At 37.9% G+C, this 25128-nt stretch overlaps 1 protein-coding gene across 2 annotated transcripts; it reads left to right on the forward strand.

Moving 5' to 3' along the window:
- Positions 1 to 570: 570 nt before the first annotated feature.
- On the forward strand, positions 571 to 23313 carry LOC121368982. 2 transcript variants are annotated; one of them, XM_041493769.1, is made up of 6 exons: positions 571 to 780; positions 9330 to 9397; positions 12077 to 12128; positions 18745 to 18845; positions 19174 to 19258; positions 21309 to 23313. In XM_041493769.1, the coding sequence occupies exons 1-6, from the start codon at positions 771 to 773 to the stop codon at positions 21494 to 21496; spliced, it is 504 nt and encodes a 167-aa protein (XP_041349703.1). In that variant the 5' UTR covers positions 571 to 770; the 3' UTR covers positions 21497 to 23313. The 2 variants fall into 2 exon arrangements, with proteins under 2 accessions (XP_041349703.1, XP_041349711.1); XM_041493777.1 differs by having other exon boundaries at positions 9348 to 9397.
- Positions 23314 to 25128: the final 1815 nt, after the last annotated feature.

The following is a 25128-nucleotide window of genomic DNA, read 5'->3' on the forward strand; positions in this document are numbered from 1 at the left end:
CAAACATAGGATTGGTGTGGTATTAGAGCGGGAATCTTTGCCATCTTTTTGGTTGTCAGGAATTGCCAAAAAAATACATAGGTTGGTCTCTGACTGTAATGAGAGCGTATAACTGTCCAAATGTCCGTCTAGCTCTCTTACAGTCAGAGTACTCGGGCTATATTGGGGGGGGGGGGGGGTGCACCTGTGTAGTGGGATATGATACAGGAACCTTTTTAATGTTATTAATAAGCGAAAAGGTAAAACAATTCCGGGATTCCCAGCCACCCCCCCCTCACCCCCACCCCCCACCCCGGCTACGCCACTGGATTCGTGGGAACGGTTACAACGATATCATAAATAATTTTGACATTGCAAAGTGCAGACATAAAATATCACAGCGCTGGTGAGTTTATTTGTTTGTGTGTTATTATTTTGATTTAGTTACACCCCCCCCCCACCCCCTCCGATAACAATCTTAGGCCCGTCTTTGTTACCGAATGGATCTTCACCTCAATTTCAACAAGTAGCAAGTCTACTATCTACAGTACGCAGTTCTATTCGGTCATTCGAGCATGACGGATACACAATCTCAACGACAACAATATGAACGGCAGGACTTCAACTCCTTGTTAATCGATAACTGTCACGGTAATAGTGGTAACTAACAACACATGTACACACTCAGTGTAATATAGACGATCAGCCACTATAGCTGACAGCTGGTTAAAATACCGTCCAAGTTAAAGAAGAGATTTCAAGTTAAGAATTGACAAAGCTTACAAGTCACCATGACATCAGGTAAGGTAATTAGACAGGTCCCGCTTTCGAGAAGTGACATGTACGGACATTGTTTTACGATTTGGTCCAACATAGATTTTTAACCTATTTTTGGTGGAGGTTGTTTTACTAGCTGAACGTAGCCCAGGCTTACATAAACGTAGCAAATATACAATGTGGTGGTCAAAACGGTGTGATTGGGGAGAGGGTCTGACCCCTATGCTCTCCTCTTCACCTATGTCAGTACTCTCACATTACGCCATTTGGCTGTCAAACTAGTAGATGTTATCAGGAAGTGTAGGCAGTGATGTGTAACCAGATGTTATCGGGTTACATATAGTTTGCATGATAGCTAGCAGTAACTGTAAATACACCCATTTTACCGGCCTCGGTAGCGTTGTGGTTAGGCCATCGGTCTACAGGCAGGTAGGTACTGGATTCGGATCCCAGTCTAGACATGGGATTTTTAATCCAGCTACCGACTACAAACCCTGAGTGAGTGCTCCGCAAGGCTCAATGGATAGATGTAAACCACTTGTATCGACCAGTGATCCATAACTGGTTCAACAAAGGCCATGGTTTGTGCTATCCTGCCTGTGGGAAGCGCAAATAAAAGATCCCTTGCTGCATGTCGTAAAAGAGTAGCCTATGTGGCGACAGCGGGTTTCCTCTAAAAACAGTGTCAGAATGACCATATCTTTGACGTCCAATATCCGATGATAAGATTAAAAAAAAAAAAAAAAATGTTCTCTAGTGGCGTCGTTAAATAAAACAAACTTTACTCTTTTTTTTAATACACCCATTTACGTTCCTGTACGCACCCCGAATAATGTAAAAGGTGGACGGCTTACAGCTGTTCAAATAATGTCTGATTTAAAGTAGAAAATTAAAGTAGAAAAGACCACATTAGGCGTAGAGGCCGGGTATGGGCCTCTGGGGATTCAAATATTGTAGTACATGTTACGTATTGCTGATGTTTGTAGTGAAGTCTAACGAATGGTGTATTTTGTTATCACTAGATGTACATGTTACGTATTGCTGGTGTATTTTGTTATCACTAGATGTACATGTTACGTATTTCTGATGCTTGTAGTCAAGTCTAAGGAATGGTGTATTTTGTTATCACTAGATGTACATGTTACGTATTGCTGGTGTATTTTGTTATCACTAGATGTACATGTTACGTATTTCTGATGCTTGTAGTCAAGTCTAAGGAATGGTGTATTTTGTTATCACTAGATGTACATGTTACGTATTGCTGATGCTTGTAGTGAAGTCTAACGAATGGTGTATTTTGTTATCACTAGATGTACATGTTACGTATTGCTGGTGTATTTTGTTATCACTAGATGTACATGTTACGTATTGCTGATGTATTTTGTTATCACTAGATGTACATGTTACGTATTGCTGATGCTTGTAGTGAAGTCTAACGAATGGTGTATTTTGTTATCACTAGATGTACATGTTACGTATTGCTGGTGTATTTTGTTATCACTAGATGTACATGTTACGTATTGCTGATGCTTGTAGTGAAGTCTAACGAATGGTGTATTTTGTTATCACTAGATGTACATGTTACGTATTGCTGGTGTATTTTGTTATCACTAGATGTACATGTTACGTATTGCTGATGCTTGTAGTGAAGTCTAACGAATGGTGTATTTTGTTATCACTAGATGTACATGTTACGTATTGCTGGTGTATTTTGTTATCACTAGATGACAAGATCCGCTAATATCTTAAAGTTTGTTTTGTTTAACACCACCACATTAATTAATCATCGGCTAATGGAGGCCGGACTCGGGATAGGCGTGTTCGAAACCCTAGTGGTATATGGACACGTTAAACCAGTTACTAAGCTAAGCTAATGAAATCAAACATTTAGTATTTTGGGGGGCGGGACGTAGCCCAGTGGTACAGCGCTCGCTCAATGCGCGGTCGGTGTGGGATCAATCCCCGTCGGTGGGCCCATTGGGCTATTTCTCGTTCCAGCCAGTGCACCACGACTGATATATCAAAGGCCGTGGTATGTGCTACCCTGTCTGTGGTATGGTGCATATAATTGATCCCTTGCTGCTTATCGAAAGTAGTAGCCCATGAAGTGGCGACAGCGGGTTTCCTCTCTCAATATCTGTGTGGTCCTTATCCATATGTCCGACACCATATACCTGTAAATAAAATGTGTTGAGTGCGTCGTTAAATAAAAACATTCCCTTTAGTAATTTTGACGGATAGCCTTAAAGAGGAAACCCGCTACAGTATTCCTATTGGTAGCAAGGAATGATAGCACAGACTAGACCACTGGTAATAATGGAATAATCGACTGATGGCCAATTAAATCAGTATACTCAACTATTCTCCGACAAGAGTAAATATGTTATGTTTTTCTACAATATATCATATAATATACGATTTGGTCCAACATAGATTTTAACCTATTGTTGGTATGCTGAATCAAAAAATCAAATATGTTGGTCATCCGAGATATTACGTTTTATAGTTTAAAATGGCCCAAAACAAAATGGCGGAAAATTGCCTAATAAAAAGTACGTAACTGGTATCCCAACGATCTTTATAAGATTCGTATTGGCACTAACATATATGTTGAATACATTTAATTTATAAAAATGTTTGTTGAAAATTTGAAATTTTAGTTTTATGTCAGAAAGTAGAAAAACAAGATGGCGGAACACAAAATGGTGACCATTTGACATAAAATCAACATCTAAGTCGTATGAAGGGCATTATTTGCTGCTATAAATACAAGAATTTATCGCAGCATACAACACAAATGAGTTCCACTAATGCGTGGTATGATTCAAGATGGCCGCCATATCATAACTATTTGCAAAGGGTGGAAATATACCGTCCAAAACGTAGTCTATCTAATAATACATACGTTATTATCGACTATTATGATAAGAGCCTTTTAGCATCTATGGGTATTAATGAAAGGGTTATTTAACAAAAGCAGCAATCTTTCTAATACTTTAACACAAACTGGAAGCAAAATCAGATGGCATTCATGGGTTATTCATCCATACGAGTCCATCCACTGCTGAAGGTGATGGAAGGAATAGAGTGGTACACGTAAGCCTGCTTTGTATGGTAATGACATGACACAAGCAGGCTCATCTCCGGACACCACGTTATGGATCTTTTGATTTGCAAGGTGGAACATTTCGTACTTTGTCTCCGCAGTCTACTATTAGATTATACCGGCCTCGGTGGCGTCGTGGTAGGCCATCGGTCTACAGGCTGGTAGGTACTGGGTTCGGATCCCAGTCGAGGCATGGGATTTTTAATCCAGATACCGACTCCAAACCCTGAGTGAGTGATCCGCAAGGCTCAATGGGTAGGTGTAAACCACTTGCACCGACCAATGATCCATAACTGGTTCAACAAAGGTCATGGTTTGTGTTATCCTGCCTGTGGGAAGTGCAAATAAAAGATCCCTTGCTGCTAATCGGAAGAGTAGCCCATGTAGTGGCGACAGCGGGTTTCCTCTCAAAATATGTGTGGTCCTTAACCATATGTCTGACGCCATATAACCGTAAATAAAATGTGTTGAGTGCGTCGTTAAATAAAACATTTCTTTCTTTTCTTTCTACTGTTAGATTATACACTTTACAAATTAACTGTCTAAAGCATTCCTATTTGTTCTCATTCTGGTACTAAGAGGTGTGCTTTCCAATATTATATTTATAGGACTGGTTTGTCAAAAATTGTCCAGTTGTTACATGGATATTTGATATGTGAAAAAGCAAAAAAAAAAAAAAAAAAGCAACAAGATATCAGTGCCTCACTAATATGCACAGCAATATTTAGTCATATAGTTTTGAACTATTCTAGTATCAGATTCCTCGTGCTTGGTCTTTAGTTATTCAACATTCTACTCAGTGTTACTTCTTTACACTGCATCGTCCTCGATGAAACCGCACAACCATTGTGCATTCAATGCAAAGTTTTTGTGTTTTTTGTTGTAAAATTTCAAAGAGGAAATTAGTTTTACATTGCTTTCTGTTCAGTATGAGGCATTGGCTTCCTTCTTACGGGTTTGTATATCTCTCATTTGTGCATGTACTTTGTTTAACAGATACTTGTATCGATCAAATACCACATGTCAGCATATTTCTCAACCATTTTGTGTTTTGGACCATTCCTGTCCGTCAACAATCAAGACTGACTTCTCGGGTACATTTGAATGTTGAGTTCGTTTCAACAATGGGTATTGGTATGGGTAGCAAGTCATTCTTTATGATCAGCAAAGTCTTCACTTCCAGGCCGGCTTTGTATGCTGTAAATAGTCTGTGTAAAATGTCTTATTCAACTCAAGAATTGTACCCCATGGTACTATATTGCAGTTTGGGGCTTTGGGCCGTTTGACCATAAAATTACCACATACAAATTCATGATGATAAACAATGCACCATCGATTGTAGTTACTGTGATCATACAAATGTATCTATAAAACCATAGCAACATGTACCAATACGAGTACAGATACGGATTCCGGCGATCGTCAAGCACTGCCCTTGTAAACACCGAAACCATTAATCAAAATTTGAAATCATCATTCTGGTTAATATTAAATTTTGTGAAGTAACTTGTGAAACAGCAATAAGAATATACATCGTTGTCATATAAATTTTAATTTTATTCGTTGGATGTTTCTGTATTTCTGTTCTATGAAATTCTGTTATTTTGTTATCACTAGATGTACATGTTACGTATTGCTGATGCTTGTAGTGAAGTCTAAGGAATGGTGTATTTTGTTATCACTAGATGTACATGTTACGTATTGCGATGCTTGTAGTGAAGTCTAAGGAATGGAGTATGTTGTTATCACTAGATGTACATGTTACGTATTGCTGGTGTATTTTGCTATCACTAGATGTGCATGTTACGTATTGCTGATGCTTGTAGTGGAGTCTAAGGAATGGTGTATTTTGTTATCACTAGATGTATATGTTACGTATTGCTGGTGTTTGTAGTGACGTCTAAGAAATGATGTATTTTGTTATCACTAGATGTACATGTTACGTATTGCTGATGCTTGTAGTGGAGTCTAAGGGATGGTGTATTTTGTTATCACTAGATGTACATGTTACGTATTGCTGATGTTTGTAGTGGAGTCTTTTGTTATCACTAGATGTACATGTTACATATTGCTGATGCTTGTAGTGGAGCCTAAGGGATGGATTATTTTGTTATCACTAGATATACATGTTACGTATTTCTGATGCTTGTAGTCAAGTCTAAGGAATGGTATATTTTGTTATCACTAGATGTACATGTTACGTATTGCTGATGTTTGTAGTGACGTCTAAGAAATGATGTATTTTGTTATCACTAGATGTACATGTTACGTATTGATGATGCTTGTAGTGGAGTCTAAGGGATGGTGTATTTTGTTATCACTAGATGTACATGTTACGTATTGCTGATGTTTGTAGTGGAGTCTTTTGTTATCACTAGATGTACATGTTACATATTGCTGATGCTTGTAGTGGAGCCTAAGGGATGGATTATTTTGTTATCACTAGATGTACATGTTACGTATTTCTGATGCTTGTAGTCAAGTCTAAGGAATGGTATATTTTGTTATCACTGGATGTACATGTTACGTATTGCCGATGCTTGTAGTGAAGTCTAAGGAATGGTGTATTTTGTTATTACTAGATGTACATGTTACGTATTGCTGATGTCTGTAGTGACGTCTAAGAAATGGAGTATTTTGTTATCACTAGATGTAAATATTACGTATTGCTGATGCTTGTAGTGGAGTCTAAGGAATGGAGTATTTTGTTATCACTAGATGTACATGTTACGTATTGCTGATGCTTGTAGTGGAGTCTAAGGGATGGTGTCTTTTGTTATCACTAGATGTACATGTTACGTATTGCTGATGTTTGTAGTGGAGTGTTTTGTTATCACTGGATGTACATGTTACATATTGCTGATGCTTGTAGTGGAGCCTAAGGGATGGATTATTTTGTTATCACTAGATGTACATGTTACGTATTTCTGATGCTTGTAGTCAAGTCTAAGGACTGTGTATTTTGTTATCACTAGATGTACATGTTACGTATTGCTGATGTTTGTAGTGAAGTCTAAGGAATGGATTATTTTGTTATCACTAGATGTACATGTTACGTATTGCTGATTCTGTAGTGAAGTCTAAGGAATGGAGTATTTTGTTATCCCTAGATGTGCATGTTACGTATTGCTGATGCTTGTAGTGAAGTCTAAGGAATGGAGTATTTTGTTATCCCTAGATGTGCATGTTACGTATTGCTGATGCTTGTAGTGAAGTCTAAGGAATGGTGTATTTTGTTATCACTAGATGTACATGTTACGTATTGCTGATGCTTGTAGTGAAGTCTAAGGAATGGTGTATTTTGTTATCACTAGATGACATGATTCGCTAATACCAAAAAATAAATATATTAAAGTTTATTTTGTTTAACGACACACCTAGAGCACATTGATTCATTAATCATGGCTAATAAATGTCAAACATTTTGTGATTTTGACAGATAGGCTTGAAGAGGAAACCCGCTACATTTTTCCTATTAGTTGCTAGGGATCTTGATAGCACATACGACGGTATTTGATTTACTAGTTCGTGGTGCACTGAATGGATCGAGAAATAGCCCAATGGGCCACCAATGGGGATCGATCCAAGACCGACAGCGCATCAACCGAGCAGTTTACCACTGGGTTACGTTCCGCCACAATACCGAAAGAAATCCGGAAAATACTGACAGTCGTCCACAACTTCCGTAACTATGGCAACTCGCAGAATACAATATTTCGAGGCATATTTCCTTTTAAAATTCCAACATAGGCCTATACAGATATTCACTTATTTGGGTTGATTGTCTTTATCATGCTGCTAATCTGGTTTAAACATATTTTTATTGCTGTAAAAATAAACAGTTTTATGACTGGCCAACAGGATGACACCTATATTAAGGCGTCAACCAGCATTTTCTATTTCTCGCTCCAGCTAGTGCAACACGACTAGTACATCAAAGACCGTGGTATGTGCTATACTGTCTATGGGATGGTGCATATAAAAGATCCCTTGCTGTTAATCGAAAAAAGTAGCCCATGAATTGGCGACAGCGGGTTTCCTCCCTCAATATCTGTGTGGTCCTTAACCATATGTCCGACGCCATATAACCGTAAATAAAATGTGTTGAATGCGTCGTTAAATAAACCATTTCCATCCTTCCCAGCATTTTACAATATTCATATTTCCTAATCTGATACACACACCTGTTGGTACAATTCGTACGTTTTTGTGACGTGATCTGAAACTGTGGTACAGCCCGTATAACACACACAGACACGAACGCACACATACACTACACATACACATTACACACACTACACACACACACACGCACAACACACACAGCACACACACGTACGCACACACACGTACACGTACACGCGCACCCACTACACACACCCACACACGCATGCACGCACACACATACACGCACGCACACACAGACACACTCATCCCTATATAATACTATGCAAGTGTCCGTTAGATACCAATGCTCATGCCAGTTGTTTGAACATGTATCTAATGACTGAACTGACGCCACATAACCGTAAATAAAATGTGTTGAGTGCGTTGTTAAATAAAACATTTCCTTTCGTAATGACTGAAAGCGAGATGCATACGTTTTTTGTTTTGGCTTTGTTTTTTCAAACATGAGTTGTAAAATAGATGGCATCTAACTGACACGAGTGTATATTAACCAAATATGTTTTTAAAGAACAGAAACTCTTTTTTTCCAACGAAAATGTAAATATATACACACATGTATGGCCTAATTGAAAAAAGAACCGATTTTTATCTTGGTCACCACAAAATGTAAAACGGGCGGGATTTTTGGTTTACTTGTTTTCTTTTTTAAGGTATATTTCAGTATATGTATATAGTAGTATGTATATAAGGTTAATAAAACCCCAGATTGCAATGGTTTTCGGAATTGTATTGTTTGTATTGCTTTTATTGTCTTTATATATGTATGTATTGATGTATGAATATCTATATATTGTATGTATGTCGAGGTTGACTATTACATACATAGATATTAACGCACTGGCGCAGGGGATAATTAAATCCTTTCTGGCCTCACAAATTGTCCCATGCCGTTGCTGGGACTCGAACCTGTGGCACCGATTCGCCCGCAAATTGCAAATTGCAAGACTAACCACGATACGCTCTGAGCTGTGTATGTATGTATGTATTGATGTATGTATGTATGTATGTATATATTTTTTGTGTATTTTGTGTGTGTGTGTGTGTGTGTGTGTGTGTGTGTGTGTGTGTGAATATCTATATATTGTATGTATGGATGGATGGATATGCATGTATGTATGTATGTACTTATGTATGTACGTATGTATGTATGTATGTATGTGTTCATCTATGAATATCAATATATTTTATGTATGTCGGGTTTTACTCTTATATACAAACAAATATACATACAAACATGTTCATAGTGATCTAGTCAGGACTATGTGTATTACTTTTTAAGGAAATTCCGAAAATGAAGAAGTGACCAAGACTATAAGAGACTGTGTTGAAGACGTGGACAGAGAAAGTGTATGTACAGGGTCAATGGTACCGGTAATACTTTACAAAACCTCGATGGCACAATGGGTAAACTATCAAAACATATATGGGCAAGTAAATATATTATATATGCCAGTGCATTTTACCATCATACCATCATATTGAACGCAACACAGTTTTTACTGTTGTCACATCGAACACTATTTACGAAGCCTGTTTCGCTTAAACACGTTTCACCATTGTGAATATATGTAGTTACACGCGTCTAAGTCAAAAACAGGATTTGTAAATTCAGCGCTTAGTTTGTACAGGTGTTTCACCATTGTGAATATATGTAGTTACACGCGTCTAAGTCAAAAACAGGATTTGTAAATTCAGCGCTTAGTTTGTACGTAATAAGCAAATGCAAAGAACAATTCTTGATGTCTATATTTGTGGCACCGATTCTGTTGAAATTGACAAAAAATACACCACTTTCTATTGATACACTCAGCAGTATTCTTCATAAAATGCACGTGCAATTATTGTTGCATGTGCGCTATTTCCATCCAGCCTGTGGGTAACAGTGTAACATGTTAGCTTGGTACGAGTTTGAAATTCGTTATGCCTCATAGGAACCAGCATTGACTCTTGCCTGGATTCAAGATGGAGATTCACAACAACATGTTGCTATATTCATCCAGCATGTGGTTAATAATGTAACATGTTAGCTTGGTACGAGTTTGAAATTCGGTATGCCTCATAGGAACTAGCATTGATTCTTGCCTGGATTCAAGATGGAGATTCACACTAACATGTTGCACAAAGACATCATTATTTCATAACCGACCGTGGAGAGAAGGACCATGCTTTATGTACCACCTATTACAATTTCCAAACTAGTTTTGATTTTAATCCGTATGGTATTCCCGCGAATGTTATAATTTGTTTACCAGCACGAGTTTATACTTTTATCAATGAGTGCTGATAAATTATGATATCACAAGACACGAGGGGAGTATTTATTATCCACAAAGTGTGCTTTATAACAAACGTTAAATATGAGTGTAATCGCTTCACAATCGATGTTAAAATCATTAAACGGTGTCAATTACAGTGACGCGGGATATTATTTTATCATGCAACCGTTCTTCACGTGACCTGATAACCCCTACATGATCATTCCAAGTGTCATTAAGTCACTGCCTGATAACACTTCCGTTGCTAGCATTATAACCTTGGCATTGCTATATGTTATCATGTCACTAGGAAATGAGTTGTGCGCATAACGGATATTTGCTCAATTTGCATTTAGATCGTTTCCTCATTTTTCAAATATCCATTTTGAGGAATAATTGTTGAACTGTATAAACAAATATAGCATTTACATTTCTCGATTCTCAATTATTCGCGTTTTGAAAATGATGCATGAATCAACTAGAATTATTCAATATAATCGTTCAAGAAACAGTCGGCATAATTAACCGTTACATCTCAATAAAGCACGTGGTCCCGATGGAATAAGTGGTGGATTGTTAAAGCATGTATAAATAAATAGGGTATTCTCTCCAACTATTATTCTACATATCGTATCGTTCATGAACATTTTCTGCTAAATGGAAATCAATTCACTTGAAACCATTATTTTGAAAAAGAAACGGAAGGTGAGTAGACCTTCCTACAAATTATATACCAAAGCTATGGGAATCACTGTGATATATCCAAAGATATTGATACAAAGGATTAATGTATAAGCTTAATTGAATAACAGATTTTATCGTTAAATAGGAAGTGTATTTGATGTAATAAAAGTATGTGATATGTTTTTTCACATACTTTCAAAATTTCATAACTACGCAAACGTAAAACGACAACACTCCAGAATTGACGTATGCATCAACGATCGTCAAATAGTTGCAGAATGGAGGTTTTGAGATTGGGTGGGTTTTGGAAACATACAATGTTTTATTGCTCTTTCTGGTATATCTGAGCCTCCACATGAATACATTTGATGACACTCGGTTATCTTTGGGGGATTTTATTTTATTATTAGCAAAATTCAAAATGACCACCATCGAAAACGAATATGGTCAATATATCAGCCAATGGTTGACTCAGAAACTCAATTCGTGTGGTAAAACACATATTTTCATTGCCAGAGAACCAAATGGAAGCACCAGACAGACTACTTAATCCTTTTCGGGTTTTTGTAAAGTTGCAAGTAAAATCCTGTTGCACATAATACCCTCTTGTCCTCAATTTGATTGTTAGTAAAATGCATTTGTATACACACTTTATATGTATATATTACTATTATATTATAATTAAGTAATTGTCCCCATAATATTATATATATATATATATATATATATATATATATATATATATATATATATATATATATATATATATATATATATATATATATATATATATAGAGAGAGAGAGAGAGAGAGAGAGAGAGAGAGAGAGAGAGAGAGAGAGAGAGAGAGAGAGAGAGAGAGAGAGAGAGAGAGAGAGAGAGAGAGCATAGTAAGTTCGCAAACTTGTGCCCAATCCTTTTGTTTGTTATACAATAAAAAAAAAATCAATCAATCAAATGTGTACACAAACCAATCACCAGGTATATGTGTTAGCCCGACAATTCACATATACACAACATACTATATTGCGACGGCTTGATAAATTAATTGAATATCAAAGTTATTCTGATCATTTTATTTGTTTCAGGATGATGATGATGACCAAACTAGATTGAAAACCATTACAACATCAGAACATGGTGAGTCTTTGCAGCCATCATCGATTCAGTTACATGGTAATGTATTATGTGTATGTGTATATATATATATATATATATATATATATATATATATATATATATATATATATATATATATATATATATGTGTGTGTGTGTGTGTGTGTGTGTGTGTGTGTGTGTGTGTGTGTGTGTGTGGTGTATGTGTGTCATGAAACCTGTATATAACAACTAAAGGGACCTTCCAAAAGTGGCCATTATCGACAGGTGACTGTTATATACAGGTAAATAAGAGTACATGAAATAATTTACATTGAAAACTACAACTAAACAGAAATGCATAAATGTCAACAGTCGTAGTAAAAATATAAAATACGAAAGAAATTAACAAATATTTTTTACTATATAAATATATAATTTAAAGCATAAAGTGAACACGTTTTGTTGAAAAGTCACTATTATTAACCTTTTGAAAAAGTAATTTATCTTCGGTTGCTTTTCACTGTATTATCTTACCTATTAACTAAGTGCATGAGACGCAACATATTCCAGGTAAGAAATCATAATACATTAAAAATAGGGTCAGTTTGTCAGTGTGACTAAACACAGACCGTGACACGATGTCGCAACTGAGTTTATGACTAGCAGCAATCACACACTTTCGTATACTCTACCTGTCAGTGTTGACGAGTCGGATATAGACTAGTAGCAATCACACACCTTGGAATAATCTACCTGTCAGTGTTGACGAGTCGGATATAGACTAGCAGCAATCACACACCTTGGAATACTCTACCTGTCAGTGTTGACGAGTCAGATATAGACTAGCAGCAATCACACACCTTGGAATACTCTACCTGTCAGTGTTGATGAGTCGGATATAGACTAGCAGCAATCACACATCTTGGAATACTCTACCTGTCAGTGTTGATGAGTCGGATATAGACTAGCAGCAATCACACACCTTGGAATACTCTACCTGTCAGTGTTGACGACTCGGATATAGACCAGCAGCAATCACACATCTTGGAATACTCTACCTGCAAGTGTTGATGAGTCGGATATAGACTAGCAGCAATCACACACCTTGGAATACTCTACCTGTCAGTGTTGATGAGTCGGATATAGACTAGCAGCAATCACACACCTTGGAATACTCTACCTGTCAGTGTTGACGAGTCGGATATAGACTAGCAGCAATCACACACCTTGGAATACTCTACCTGTCAGTGTTGATGAGTCGGATATAGACTAGCAGCAATCACACATCTTGGAATACTCTACCTGTCAGTGTTGATGAGTCGGATATAGACTAGCAGCAATCACACACCTTGGAATACTCTACATGTCAGTGTTGATGAGTCGGATATAGACTAGTAGCAATCACACATCTTGGAATACTCTACCTGTCAGTGTTGATGAGTCGGATATAGACTAGCAGCAATCACACCTTGGAATACTCTACATGTCAGTGTTGATGAGTCGGATATAGACTAGCAGCAATAACACACCTTGGAATACTCTACATGTCAGTGTTGATGAGTCGGATATAGACTAGCAGCAATCACACACCTTGGAATACTCTACATGTCAGTGTTGATGAGTCGGATATAGACTAGTAGCAATCACACACCTTGGAATACTCTACCTGTCCGTGTTGATGAGTCGGATATAGACTAGCAGCAATCACACACCTTGGAATACTCTACATGTCAGTGTTGATGAGTCGGATATAGACTAGTAGCAATCACACACCTTGGAATACTCTACCTGTCAGTGTTGATGAGTCGGATATAGACTAGCAGCAATCACACACCTTGGAATACTCTACATGTCAGTGTTGATGAGTCGGATATAGACTAGCAGCAATCACACACCTTGGAATACTCTACCTGTCAGTGTTGACGACTCGGATATAGACCAGCAGCAATCACACATCTTGGAATACTCTACATGTCAGTGTTGATGAGTCGGATATAGACTAGCAGCAATCACACACCTTGGAATACTCTACATGTCAGTGTTGATGAGTCGGATATAGACTAGCAGCTATCACACACCTTGGAATACTCTACCTGTCAGTGTTGATGAGTCGGATATAGACTAGCAGCAATCACACACTTTCGTATACTCTACCTGTCAGTGTTGACGAGTCGGATATAGACTAGTAGCAATCACACACCTTGGAATAATCTACCTGTCAGTGTTGACGAGTCGGATATAGACTAGCAGCAATCACACACCTTGGAATACTCTACCTGTCAGTGTTGACGAGTCAGATATAGACTAGCAGCAATCACACACCTTGGAATACTCTACCTGTCAGTGTTGATGAGTCGGATATAGACTAGCAGCAATCACACATCTTGGAATACTCTACCTGTCAGTGTTGATGAGTCGGATATAGACTAGCAGCAATCACACACCTTGGAATACTCTACCTGTCAGTGTTGACGACTCGGATATAGACCAGCAGCAATCACACATCTTGGAATACTCTACCTGCAAGTGTTGATGAGTCGGATATAGACTAGCAGCAATCACACACCTTGGAATACTCTACCTGTCAGTGTTGATGAGTCGGATATAGACTAGCAGCAATCACACACCTTGGAATACTCTACCTGTCAGTGTTGACGAGTCGGATATAGACTAGCAGCAATCACACACCTTGGAATACTCTACCTGTCAGTGTTGATGAGTCGGATATAGACTAGCAGCAATCACACATCTTGGAATACTCTACCTGTCAGTGTTGATGAGTCGGATATAGACTAGCAGCAATCACACACCTTGGAATACTCTACATGTCAGTGTTGATGAGTCGGATATAGACTAGTAGCAATCACACATCTTGGAATACTCTACCTGTCAGTGTTGATGAGTCGGATATAGACTAGCAGCAATCACACCTTGGAATACTCTACATGTCAGTGTTGATGAGTCGGATATAGACTAGCAGCAATAACACACCTTGGAATACTCTACATGTCAGTGTTGATGAGTCGGATATAGACTAGCAGCAATCACACACCTTGGAATACTCTACATGTCAGTGTTGATGAGTCGGATATAGACTAGTAGCAATCACACACCTTGGAATACTCTACCTGTCCGTGTTGATGAGTCGGATATAGACTAGCAGCAATCACACACCTTGGAATACTCTACCTGTCAGTGTTGATGAGTCGGATATAGACTAGCAGCAATCACACACCTTGGAATACTCTACATGTCAGTGTTGATGAGTCGGATATAGACTAGCAGCAATCACACACCTTGGAATACTCTACCTGTCAGTGTTGACGACTCGGATATAGACCAGCAGCAATCACACATCTTGGAATACTCTACATGTCAGTGTTGATGAGTCGGATATAGACTAGCAGCAATCACACACCTTGGAATACTCTACATGTCAGTGTTGATGAGTCGGATATAGACTAGCAGCAATCACACACCTTGGAATACTCTACATGTCAGTGTTGATGAGTCGGATATAGACTAGTAGCAATCACACACCTTGGAATACTCTACCTGTCAGTGTTGACGAGTCGGATATAGACTAGCAGCAATCACACACCTTGGAATACTCTACCTGTCCGTGTTGATGAGTCGGATATAGACTAGCAGCAATCACACACCTTGGAATACTCTACATGTCAGTGTTGATGAGTCGGATATAGACTAGTAGCAATCACACACCTTGGAATACTCTACCTGTCAGTGTTGATGAGTCGGATATAGACTAGCAGCAATCACACACCTTGGAATACTCTACATGTCAGTGTTGATGAGTCGGATATAGACTAGTAGCAATCACACACCTTGGAATACTCTACCTGTCAGTGTTGATGAGTCGGATATAGACTAGCAGCAATCACAGACCTTGGACTACTCTACCTGTCAGTGTTGATGAGTCGGATATAGACTAGCAGCAATCACACACCTTGGAATACTCTACCTGTCAGTGTTGATGAGTCGGATATAGACTAGCAGCAATAACACACCTTGGACTACTCTACCTGTTAGTGTTGATGAGTCGGATATAGACTAGCAGCAATCACACACCTTGGAATACTCTACCTGACAGTGTTGATAAGTCGGATATAGACTAGCAGCAATAACACACCTTGGAATACTCTACCTGTCAGTGTTGATGAGTCCGATATATATATATATATATATGCAAGTTCGGTGCAAGCCTTACTTCGACCAATAGCAAGTCGCCTTGCAAAATAAATGACCGACAATATCACACAGATATGTAAAATGTAAAACGGGCGAGTTTTATTTTTTACCAGGTATATTTCAATACTATAACTACCAAAATGTGAATGGCAGCATGATAAATATATTATTAAAACAATATTATGTATTTAAGGATGATAAAACACCCAGATTCGAATGGTTTTCGGACTTGTATTGTTTGTATGTATGAATGTATGTATTTTTGTATGCATGTAGTTTTGTGTGTATTGTGTGTGTGTGTGCGTGCGCGCGCGTATTTTTATATGTATTGATGTTTGAATATCTATATATTGTATGTATATATGTATGTATGTATGTATATATGTATGTATGCCTCACCCAGAAAACCTCACAGGAGAAAGATTGTTCTTGCATTATTTTTCAACATAGTCTCCTTTAACTTCATTGCACGTGGTCCACCGATGTTCAAGCTTTTTTATCCCTTCGCGGAGGGTCGCATATTGAGTCTCCAGATACACCTCGTCACTGAAAATGGCGACCACACAAGTGGGATTTCCGTTTTGGAAACAGATAGAAGTCAGACGGTGCCAGGTCGGGTGAGTAAGATGCATGGTGCAACGGTTCGAAACCACATTTGGCTGCTTCTGCCACTACCATCTGTGCTGTGTGGACGGGCACATTGTCCTGAAGCGTCAACACGCCAGCTCGAAGCTTTCATCTCCTTTTTTATTGATTGCTTCTTTCAGCTGTCGCAATTCTGATGCATAGTAGTCTCCATTAGTGGTTTTACTCTTTTGCAAGAAGTCAGTCATGGGCACTCCGTCACTGCCCCAAAACACAGAAGCTATCACGTTGTCGACAGATGCCAATTGTTTGAACTTTTGGGGAGGCGGAGAACCGATGTGTGTCCATTGTTTGCTTTGATTCTTTGATTCGGGATCAAAGTGGTGAACCCATGCCTCATCCTGGGTGACAAATCTCCTGAGGAATTTGGCTGGATCAGCCTGAAAACGAGCCAAAAGTGTCATCGAACTTTCCATTCTGTTCAACTTTTGATCTGGTGTCAGCATTCGTGGCACCCATTTTGCAGACAGTTTGCTCATCCCCAAGATGTCAATCAAAACAGCGTGAACTGAGCCAGCGCTGATGCCCATGATCTATTATTCATGATCATGCAGGGAATGGCCTCCACTTGCTGGTCCGTGGTCGCTGATTTTGGGCGTCCCGACCGTGGGTCATGTTCACTGCTCTCCCTGCCCTGCTTTAATTCAGCAACCCACATTTTTACAGTTGAATAGCAAGGGGAGTACTGATCAAATGTGTTGACCATGTCTTCGTGGATTTCCTTTGGGGTCATTCTCTTTTTTGCAGATACTTGATCACAGCTCTGGCTTCTTTGTGGTCCATTTTTTGGTTTCCCTCTCACCTACTGATTTTCAAAGGGCATCGCCAGCAAAGAAATGACGAAAAACAGTTGAGTTTTTATGGACAGTGATATAAGGCTTCATAGTATACAGTTATGTCCCAAAATGGGAATTACGCCTCTTGTTTCCGGGTGAGGCCGAGAACTTTTGAAGTACCCTAGTATGTAATGTATGTTATGTATGTGTGTGTGTATGTATGCATGTATGTATGTATGTGTGTGTGTGTATGTGTGTATTGATGTATTAATATCTATATATTGTATGTATGTCGAGATTGACGGCTACATACATAGATATTAACTCACTGGCGCAGGGGATAATTAACTCCTTTCTGGCTTCACACATTGTCCCATGCCGTTGCTGGGACTCGAACCTGTGGCACCGAACCGCCCGCAAATTGCAAGACAAACCACGATGCGCTCTGGTCTATTACGGCATCCATAAAAGGATGCTCTTTAACTCAACCACATGCATGAGAGGCCTACAATCTACGCGGTCGATCCCGCTTACGTGCATGAAACTGGGGAGACCTGGCACTGGCTAGTATGTATTGATGTATGGATATCTATATATTGTATGTATGTCGAGGTTGACGGTTACAACATACATATTAATGCACTGGCGCAGGGGATAATTAACTCCTTTCTGACCTCACAAATTGTCCCATGCCATTGCTGGGACTCGAACCAAAAGCACCGAATCGCCCGCAAATTACAAGACTAACCACGATCCGCTCTGAGCTATTGAGGCATCCATAAAGAGGATGCTCTTTAACTCAACCACATGCATGGGGCCTACAATCTACGTGGTATATATGTATGTGTGTATGTATGTATATATGTTTGTATATATGTTTGTATGTATGTATGTATGTATGCATGTGTTGATGTATGAATATCAATATATTTTATGTATGTCGGGTTTTACTATTACATACATAGAAATATGAATACAAACATGTTCATAATGATCTAGTCACGGATGTGTGTATTACTTTTAAGGAAATTACGAAAATAAAGAAGTGGCCAAGATGTTTAGAGAGTTTGTTGAAATGTTTAAACGCATGAACAGAGAAAATGTATCTACAGGGCCAACGACACCGGTAAGACTTTAAAAAACCTAGATTGCACAATTGGTAAACTAACAAAACAAATATGGGCAAGTAAATATATTTTATATGCCAGTAAAGTTTTCCATAATATCATTATACTGACCGCAACTCAGTTTTTACTATTGTCACACCAAAGCCTGTTTTTCCTTTTGTTGGTTATGCAATAAAATATGTTTTCAATTAGTCAAATGTGTACACAAACCAATCGCCTGGTATAGGTGTTAGTCCGATAATTCACATATACACAACGTACTATTTTGCAACGTCTTTATGAATGAATTGAATATCAAAGTTATTCTGATCATTTTACTTGTTTCAGGATGATGATGACCAAACTAAAAGGAAAACCAGTACAACATCAGAAGATGATGAGTCTTCACAACGATCATCGATTCCGTTACAAGGTAATATATTATATAATTAAATAAGGTACCATTACTTTGTACAGCCATGATCGTTACACATATTGTGCAGCCCAGATAACCATCAATGCGGACTAATAAATCACGACATATGCAGATATTCTAATTGGCACGCATTCTAAAATACTACACCAACTTCAGGAATTAAAATTACAAACAGAGATCTAATCAACTTCATTCAGTTATATTAATTGTTTGCAAATACTGTCGGTTCAAAATTGATGTAGGCAGGTTCACAATTGTCGTAGGTGAGCGTTTCACCTATGGTTAAACAATTTAAATGTTTTAGTGGGCAACACATTCAGTTGTATTACAGATACGACTCAAGCTTGAGAGTATTTTAAATTTTGGAATCGATTATTCTGTTTCATTTTCTTGCCACAAACAGACATCGTTCAATCTTGATGTCTCTTACACCTAATCTTGGCCAGGTATAAATGCATAGTCTTCCGTATTCACGCTTTTAGGATTAGGCATCTCTCATCTGATTAGTTTAAAAATCGATGACGATAAAATATTGTTCTTTGGAGATTTTTTGGTAAAGCCGTAGTTGTATTTGAGTTTGTCATTGTGACTACCTTAAAGCCGTAGTTGTATTTGAGTTTGTCATTGTGACTATCTTAAAGCCGTAGTTGTATTTGAGTTTGTCATTGTGACTACCTTAAAGCCGTAGTTGTATTTGAGTTTGTCATTGTGACTACCTTAAAGCCGTAGTTGTATTTGAGTTTGTCATTGTGACTATCTTAAAGCCGTAGTTGTATTTGAGTTTGTCATTGTGACTACCTTAAAGCCGTAGTTGTATTTGAGTTTGTCATTGTGACTACCTTAAAGCCGTAGTTGTATTTGAGTTTGTCATTGTGACTATCTTAAAGCCGTAGTTGTATTTGAGTTTGTCATTGTGACTATCTTAAAGCCGTAGTTGTATTTGAGTTTGTCATTGTGACTACCTGAAATTATCAAGAAGGAAGGAAATGTTGTATTTAACGACGCACTCAACACATTTTATTGATGGTTATATGGCGCCGGACATATCGTTAAGGACCACACAGATATTAAGATAAGAAACTTGCTGTCGACACTTCATGGGCTACTCTTTTCGATTAGCAGCAAGGAATCTTTTGTATGCACCATCCCACAGACAGGATAATACATACCATGGTCTTTGTTACTCCAGTTGTGGAGCAGTAGCTGGAACGAGAAATAGCCCATTAGACGAACGGGAATTGATGCTACATCGATCGCGCATCAGGCGAGCGCTGTACCACTAACCTACTTCCCGTCCCCTAAATTATCAAGAGAAAATAACGGCAAACAAACGGAATCGAGGTTTTAGCAGAGTACAGAGAATTCTGGTTCCAGTTGTTCAAGTTATCAGAGTTTATCAAGATTTGTCAAGTACGTTCAGGGATGTGTTCATAATATGAAACATAATTAACATTTATAACAACATTTAGAAACCATTTGGAAAATGTCAGCAATTATACTATTAACAAAGACCGTTGTATGTACTATCCTGTCTGCGTGATGGTGCATATAAAAGATCCCTTGCTGCTAATCGAAAAGAGTAGCCTATGAAGTGGCGACAGAGGGTTTCCTCTCTCAGTATTTTTGTGGTCACACATAAGTTTGTGGATGACTGTTTTTTTCTTCTACGCAGATGAATATAAAAGAAATAACTGACGATCCGTATAATTAAATTTAAAATGTATTTACTAATAATAAGAACCTAAGTTCATATTTTATTTCTAATTTTGTGTTGTTTGTAAACACAGTAAGTGCCAATATAAAGTGAGGTCATCAGATGTTAGGTTCCCTGACGTTATTTGTACGTCCATTGAGAAATTATTTAACTCGCATTGCTACGACTGGCCCAATGAAATGACGTTGCATTGTAATGAATGTAATGGAACATTTTGTTCTATTCATCTATATCCACTCTCGGCATATGTAACCTTTCGATGCTTGATTGCGGCCACTGAGCAGCATTACATACTGTGTTTAAGTCAGGATTGTGTATATTATATATTTTAAGAAAATTCTGAGAGTACACCCGAACAAGGACCTTACGGAAAACTGGTTAAGATGTTCGAAGATGTGGCTCGTCTGTATGAAGACCTGGACAAGGAAAGTCCATCAACAGGGCTAACGAAACGTATGTGTTTGTATGATCTCAAGAATTCTCCATATCTACGAGGCATCCTACAATCATCCACTGACTAATAAGTGGTTACGTTTATGATGCACGACATTTACTTTAGTACGTTCTTCTGTGATGAATTCATTTGAACGTAAGGCTGTAATGAATTAATTTGATTATAAGGCTGCGATAAACACAACCAATTATGGTGTTAACACCGGAGATCAGGAGTAGAAGCCAAGGTTAGATTGTTAGATTAAATCTGCTTTCTTTGATGAAATAAGTTTTCAAATGCTTAATACATAACCGTGTGATCAGATTGTAAACTTTACTGACTTAAATATAGCAAATGAAGTTCGCAAAAAGAAAAGGTTTCCGGGAATGATTACAACGGGTCATCATCGAGTTCAGAATGCTGTCATTTTAATCGTTGTTTTTGTTTCTTCTTGAAGTGCTACTCTATTGTTGGTCGCAGCATGTGGAAGACTTTCTGTATTCTCAGTGGATTGGGATTTTGATTTGACTATTACTGTGTATAGTTTGTTCTGTAATGGTAAGTGTTAACTTCAAGTGCTACTCTGTTGTTGGTCGCAGCATATGAATGACTTTCTGTATTCTCAGTGGATTGGGATTTTGATTTGACTATTACTGTGTATAGGTTGTTCTGTAATGGTAAGTGTTAACTTGAAGTGCTACTCTGTTGTTGGTCGCAGCATAAGAATGACTTTCTGTATTCTCAGTGGATTGGGATTTTGATTTGACTATTACTGTGTATAGGTTGTTCTGTAATGGTAAGTGTTAACTTGAAGTGCTACTCTGTTGTTGGTCGCAGCATAAGAATGACTTTCTGTATTCTCAGTGGATTGGGATTTTGATTTGACTATTACTGTGTATAGGTTGTTCTGTAATGGTAAGTGTTAACTTGAAATGCTACTCTGTTGTTGGTCGCAGCATATGGATGACTTTCTGTATTCTCAGTGGATTGGGATTTTGATTTGACTATTACTGTGTATAGGTTGTTCTGTAATGGTAAGTGTTAACTTGAAGTGCTACTCTGTTGTTGGTCGCAGCATAAGAATGACTTTCTGTATTCTCAGTGGATTGGGATTTTGATTTGACTATTACTGTGTATAGGTTGTTCTGTAATGGTAAGTGTTAACTTGAAGTGCTACTCTGTTGTTGGTCGCAGCATAAGAATGACTTTCTGTATTCTCAGTGGATTGGGATTTTGATTTGACTATTACTGTGTATAGGTTGTTCTGTAATGGTAAGTGTTAACTTGAAATGCTACTCTGTTGTTGGTCGCAGCATATGGATGACTTTCTGTATTCTCAGTGGATTGGGATTTTGATTTGACTATTACTGTGTATAGGTTGTTCTGTAATGGTAAGTGTTAACTTGAAGTGCTACTCTGTTGTTGGTCGCAGCATAAGAATGACTTTCTGTATTCTCAGTGGATTGGGATTTTGATTTGACTATTACTGTGTATAGGTTGTTCTGTAATGGTAAGTGTTAACTTGAAATGCTACTCTGTTGTTGGTCGCAGCATATGGATGACTTTCTGTATTCTCAGTGGATTGGGATTTTGATTTGACTATTACTGTGTATAGGTTGTTCTGTAATGGTAAGTGTTAACTTGAAATGCTACTCTGTTTTTGGATGACGAATGCGATTTACTGCTTGTATTTGAATCACAGAATAGGATTTCTGTTTTAGATAATTAGTATTAATTAAATTAGAATATAATTTACATATTCTGAACTCCATATGATGAAGGGACCGGCCTCAGTGGCGTCGTGGTTAGGCCATCAGTCAACAGGCTGGCAGGTATTGGTTCGGATCTCAGTCGAGGCATGGGATTTTTAATCCAGATACCGACTCCGAACCCTGAGTGAGTGCTCCGCAAGGCTCAATGGGTAGGTGTAAACCACTTGCACCGACCAGTGATCCATAACTGGTTCAACAAAGGCCATGGTTTGTGCTATCCTGCCTGAGGGAAGCGCAAATAAAAGATCCCTTGCTGCTAATCGGAAAGAGTAGCCCATGAAGTGGCGACAGCGGGTTTCCTCTCAAAATATGTGTGGTCCTTAACCATATGTCTGACGCCATATAACCGTAAATAAAATGTGCTGAGTGCGTCGTTAAATAAAACATTTCTTTCTTTCCATATGGTGAAGGTAGTATGGGTGAATATATAGTTGAGGAATTGAACTAAGGCTATTGTGGATTTCATAGTATTAGAATTAAAGACCTGTTTGAATGTAAACGGAAACAAGTGTATTCATATTTATCACGGTATGTTTATTATAAACTTAATTACAATATTTATGGAACGGTTTCTTCTTTTAAATGTAAAAGCAAAATTCGAGTTACTGTATTTATTTGTATTATTTGTTATCTTTTTTATTTTTGGTCAACTTCCGTATTGTGTGTACCCTTGTTTGTATATGAAGGGTCCAAGGGAATAACCTATGATGTCCAAGCAGATAGTCAGTATTATAACGGTGGTGTATGTCAAATTAAAAACCTATAATTATGGTAGGCCATTAAACGCTATTGGTAAATTATGCTTTCTAGGTTATAAATAGTCCACGATTGCAGTTTTAAACTTTAAAATTAATAGATATCGCCTTACTGAAAATGTGACATCACAGGTTTTTCTTGTGGACTCTTCATATGTATGTATGTTTATGTTACTGCTATGGTGGCTAACTTATGGGAAGTTGTTATAGTCTATTCTATGTCTAGTGTTTTTAATAGTCCTATGCACGTAGATAATACCTTAAAGGGACATGCCCTAGTTTCTAAATACTAAGGCATATTTTTCACTATTATTTATCCATTTCCGTAAATTCGACGTGTCTTTGGTTATCCTGGTGTTTTTAATATCACAAAATGTATTTCTCATATTTTTAAAAACACACGTGCGTCTGACAGGTAGCAGTTATGGAGTCGTGTTTTAGTCAATTTTTTAGAGGATATTTCACCATTTCAAAGTCACAGACTCATGTTCCACTCTATTATAATTTTATCCAAATGTGTTACAGGTTTGTAGTTTGACTAAACTTAGTGTTAATTGTCAGGGGCTGAAACTAGGGTCTGTCCCGTTAATGTGATACACATTTGCGAGGAGTAGCTTTTGGGGGGATATCACTATGTAAATATAATAAGGCGAGGACAAATTCTTGTGAAATATTATGGGCAAAGGAAACAAAATGTATTATAACTTGCAAACAATCAACATAGCCTGAGAAATTACCACTAAAATGTCGATATTAAACCCCTATAAAAACGGAGATATATGATTAACTTGGATTAATAATAAAGTTACTTGGTGAAAAGGTCTTATCAATTGGACACCTTGACCGTAATGGTTCTACTGCTGCTTCATGTATGAGGTATATATTTCATCTTGATTGTCAGTCATTAAACGGGTCATTGTTAAATTGTAAACTCTGCTTTCACAACTAACTACAGAACGTCATATTTACAAAAAGTAACAGGAAATTGTGCAGATCCATAATTACATTGCAGGTCCTTCGTACTACCACCAGTTTTGTTCGTTACATTCGCTTTCAACTTTTAATAGGGACCATTTGGCCAAAATATATCAAGCTGGTCATCTTGAAGGTCCATGATGACCACCATGCAAAAACCTATTGGCACCAATATCTCAGCACACCATGTCACCTAGGCTTGCGGGTCTTTTTGTTGT

Source organism: Gigantopelta aegis, chromosome 1, assembly GCF_016097555.1.
Source record: "Gigantopelta aegis isolate Gae_Host chromosome 1, Gae_host_genome, whole genome shotgun sequence".
Lineage (NCBI taxonomy): Eukaryota > Metazoa > Mollusca > Gastropoda > Neomphalida > Peltospiridae > Gigantopelta > Gigantopelta aegis.

Excerpts from the sequence above, each read along its gene's own strand:
- LOC121368982 (XM_041493769.1), top strand. Across the intron at positions 12,129-18,744 it reads CATTACAACATCAGAACATG|GAAATTACGAAAATAAAGAA; the intron begins GTGAGTCTTTGC and ends ATTACTTTTAAG. Across the intron at positions 18,846-19,173 it reads CTACAGGGCCAACGACACCG|GATGATGATGACCAAACTAA; the intron begins GTAAGACTTTAA and ends TACTTGTTTCAG.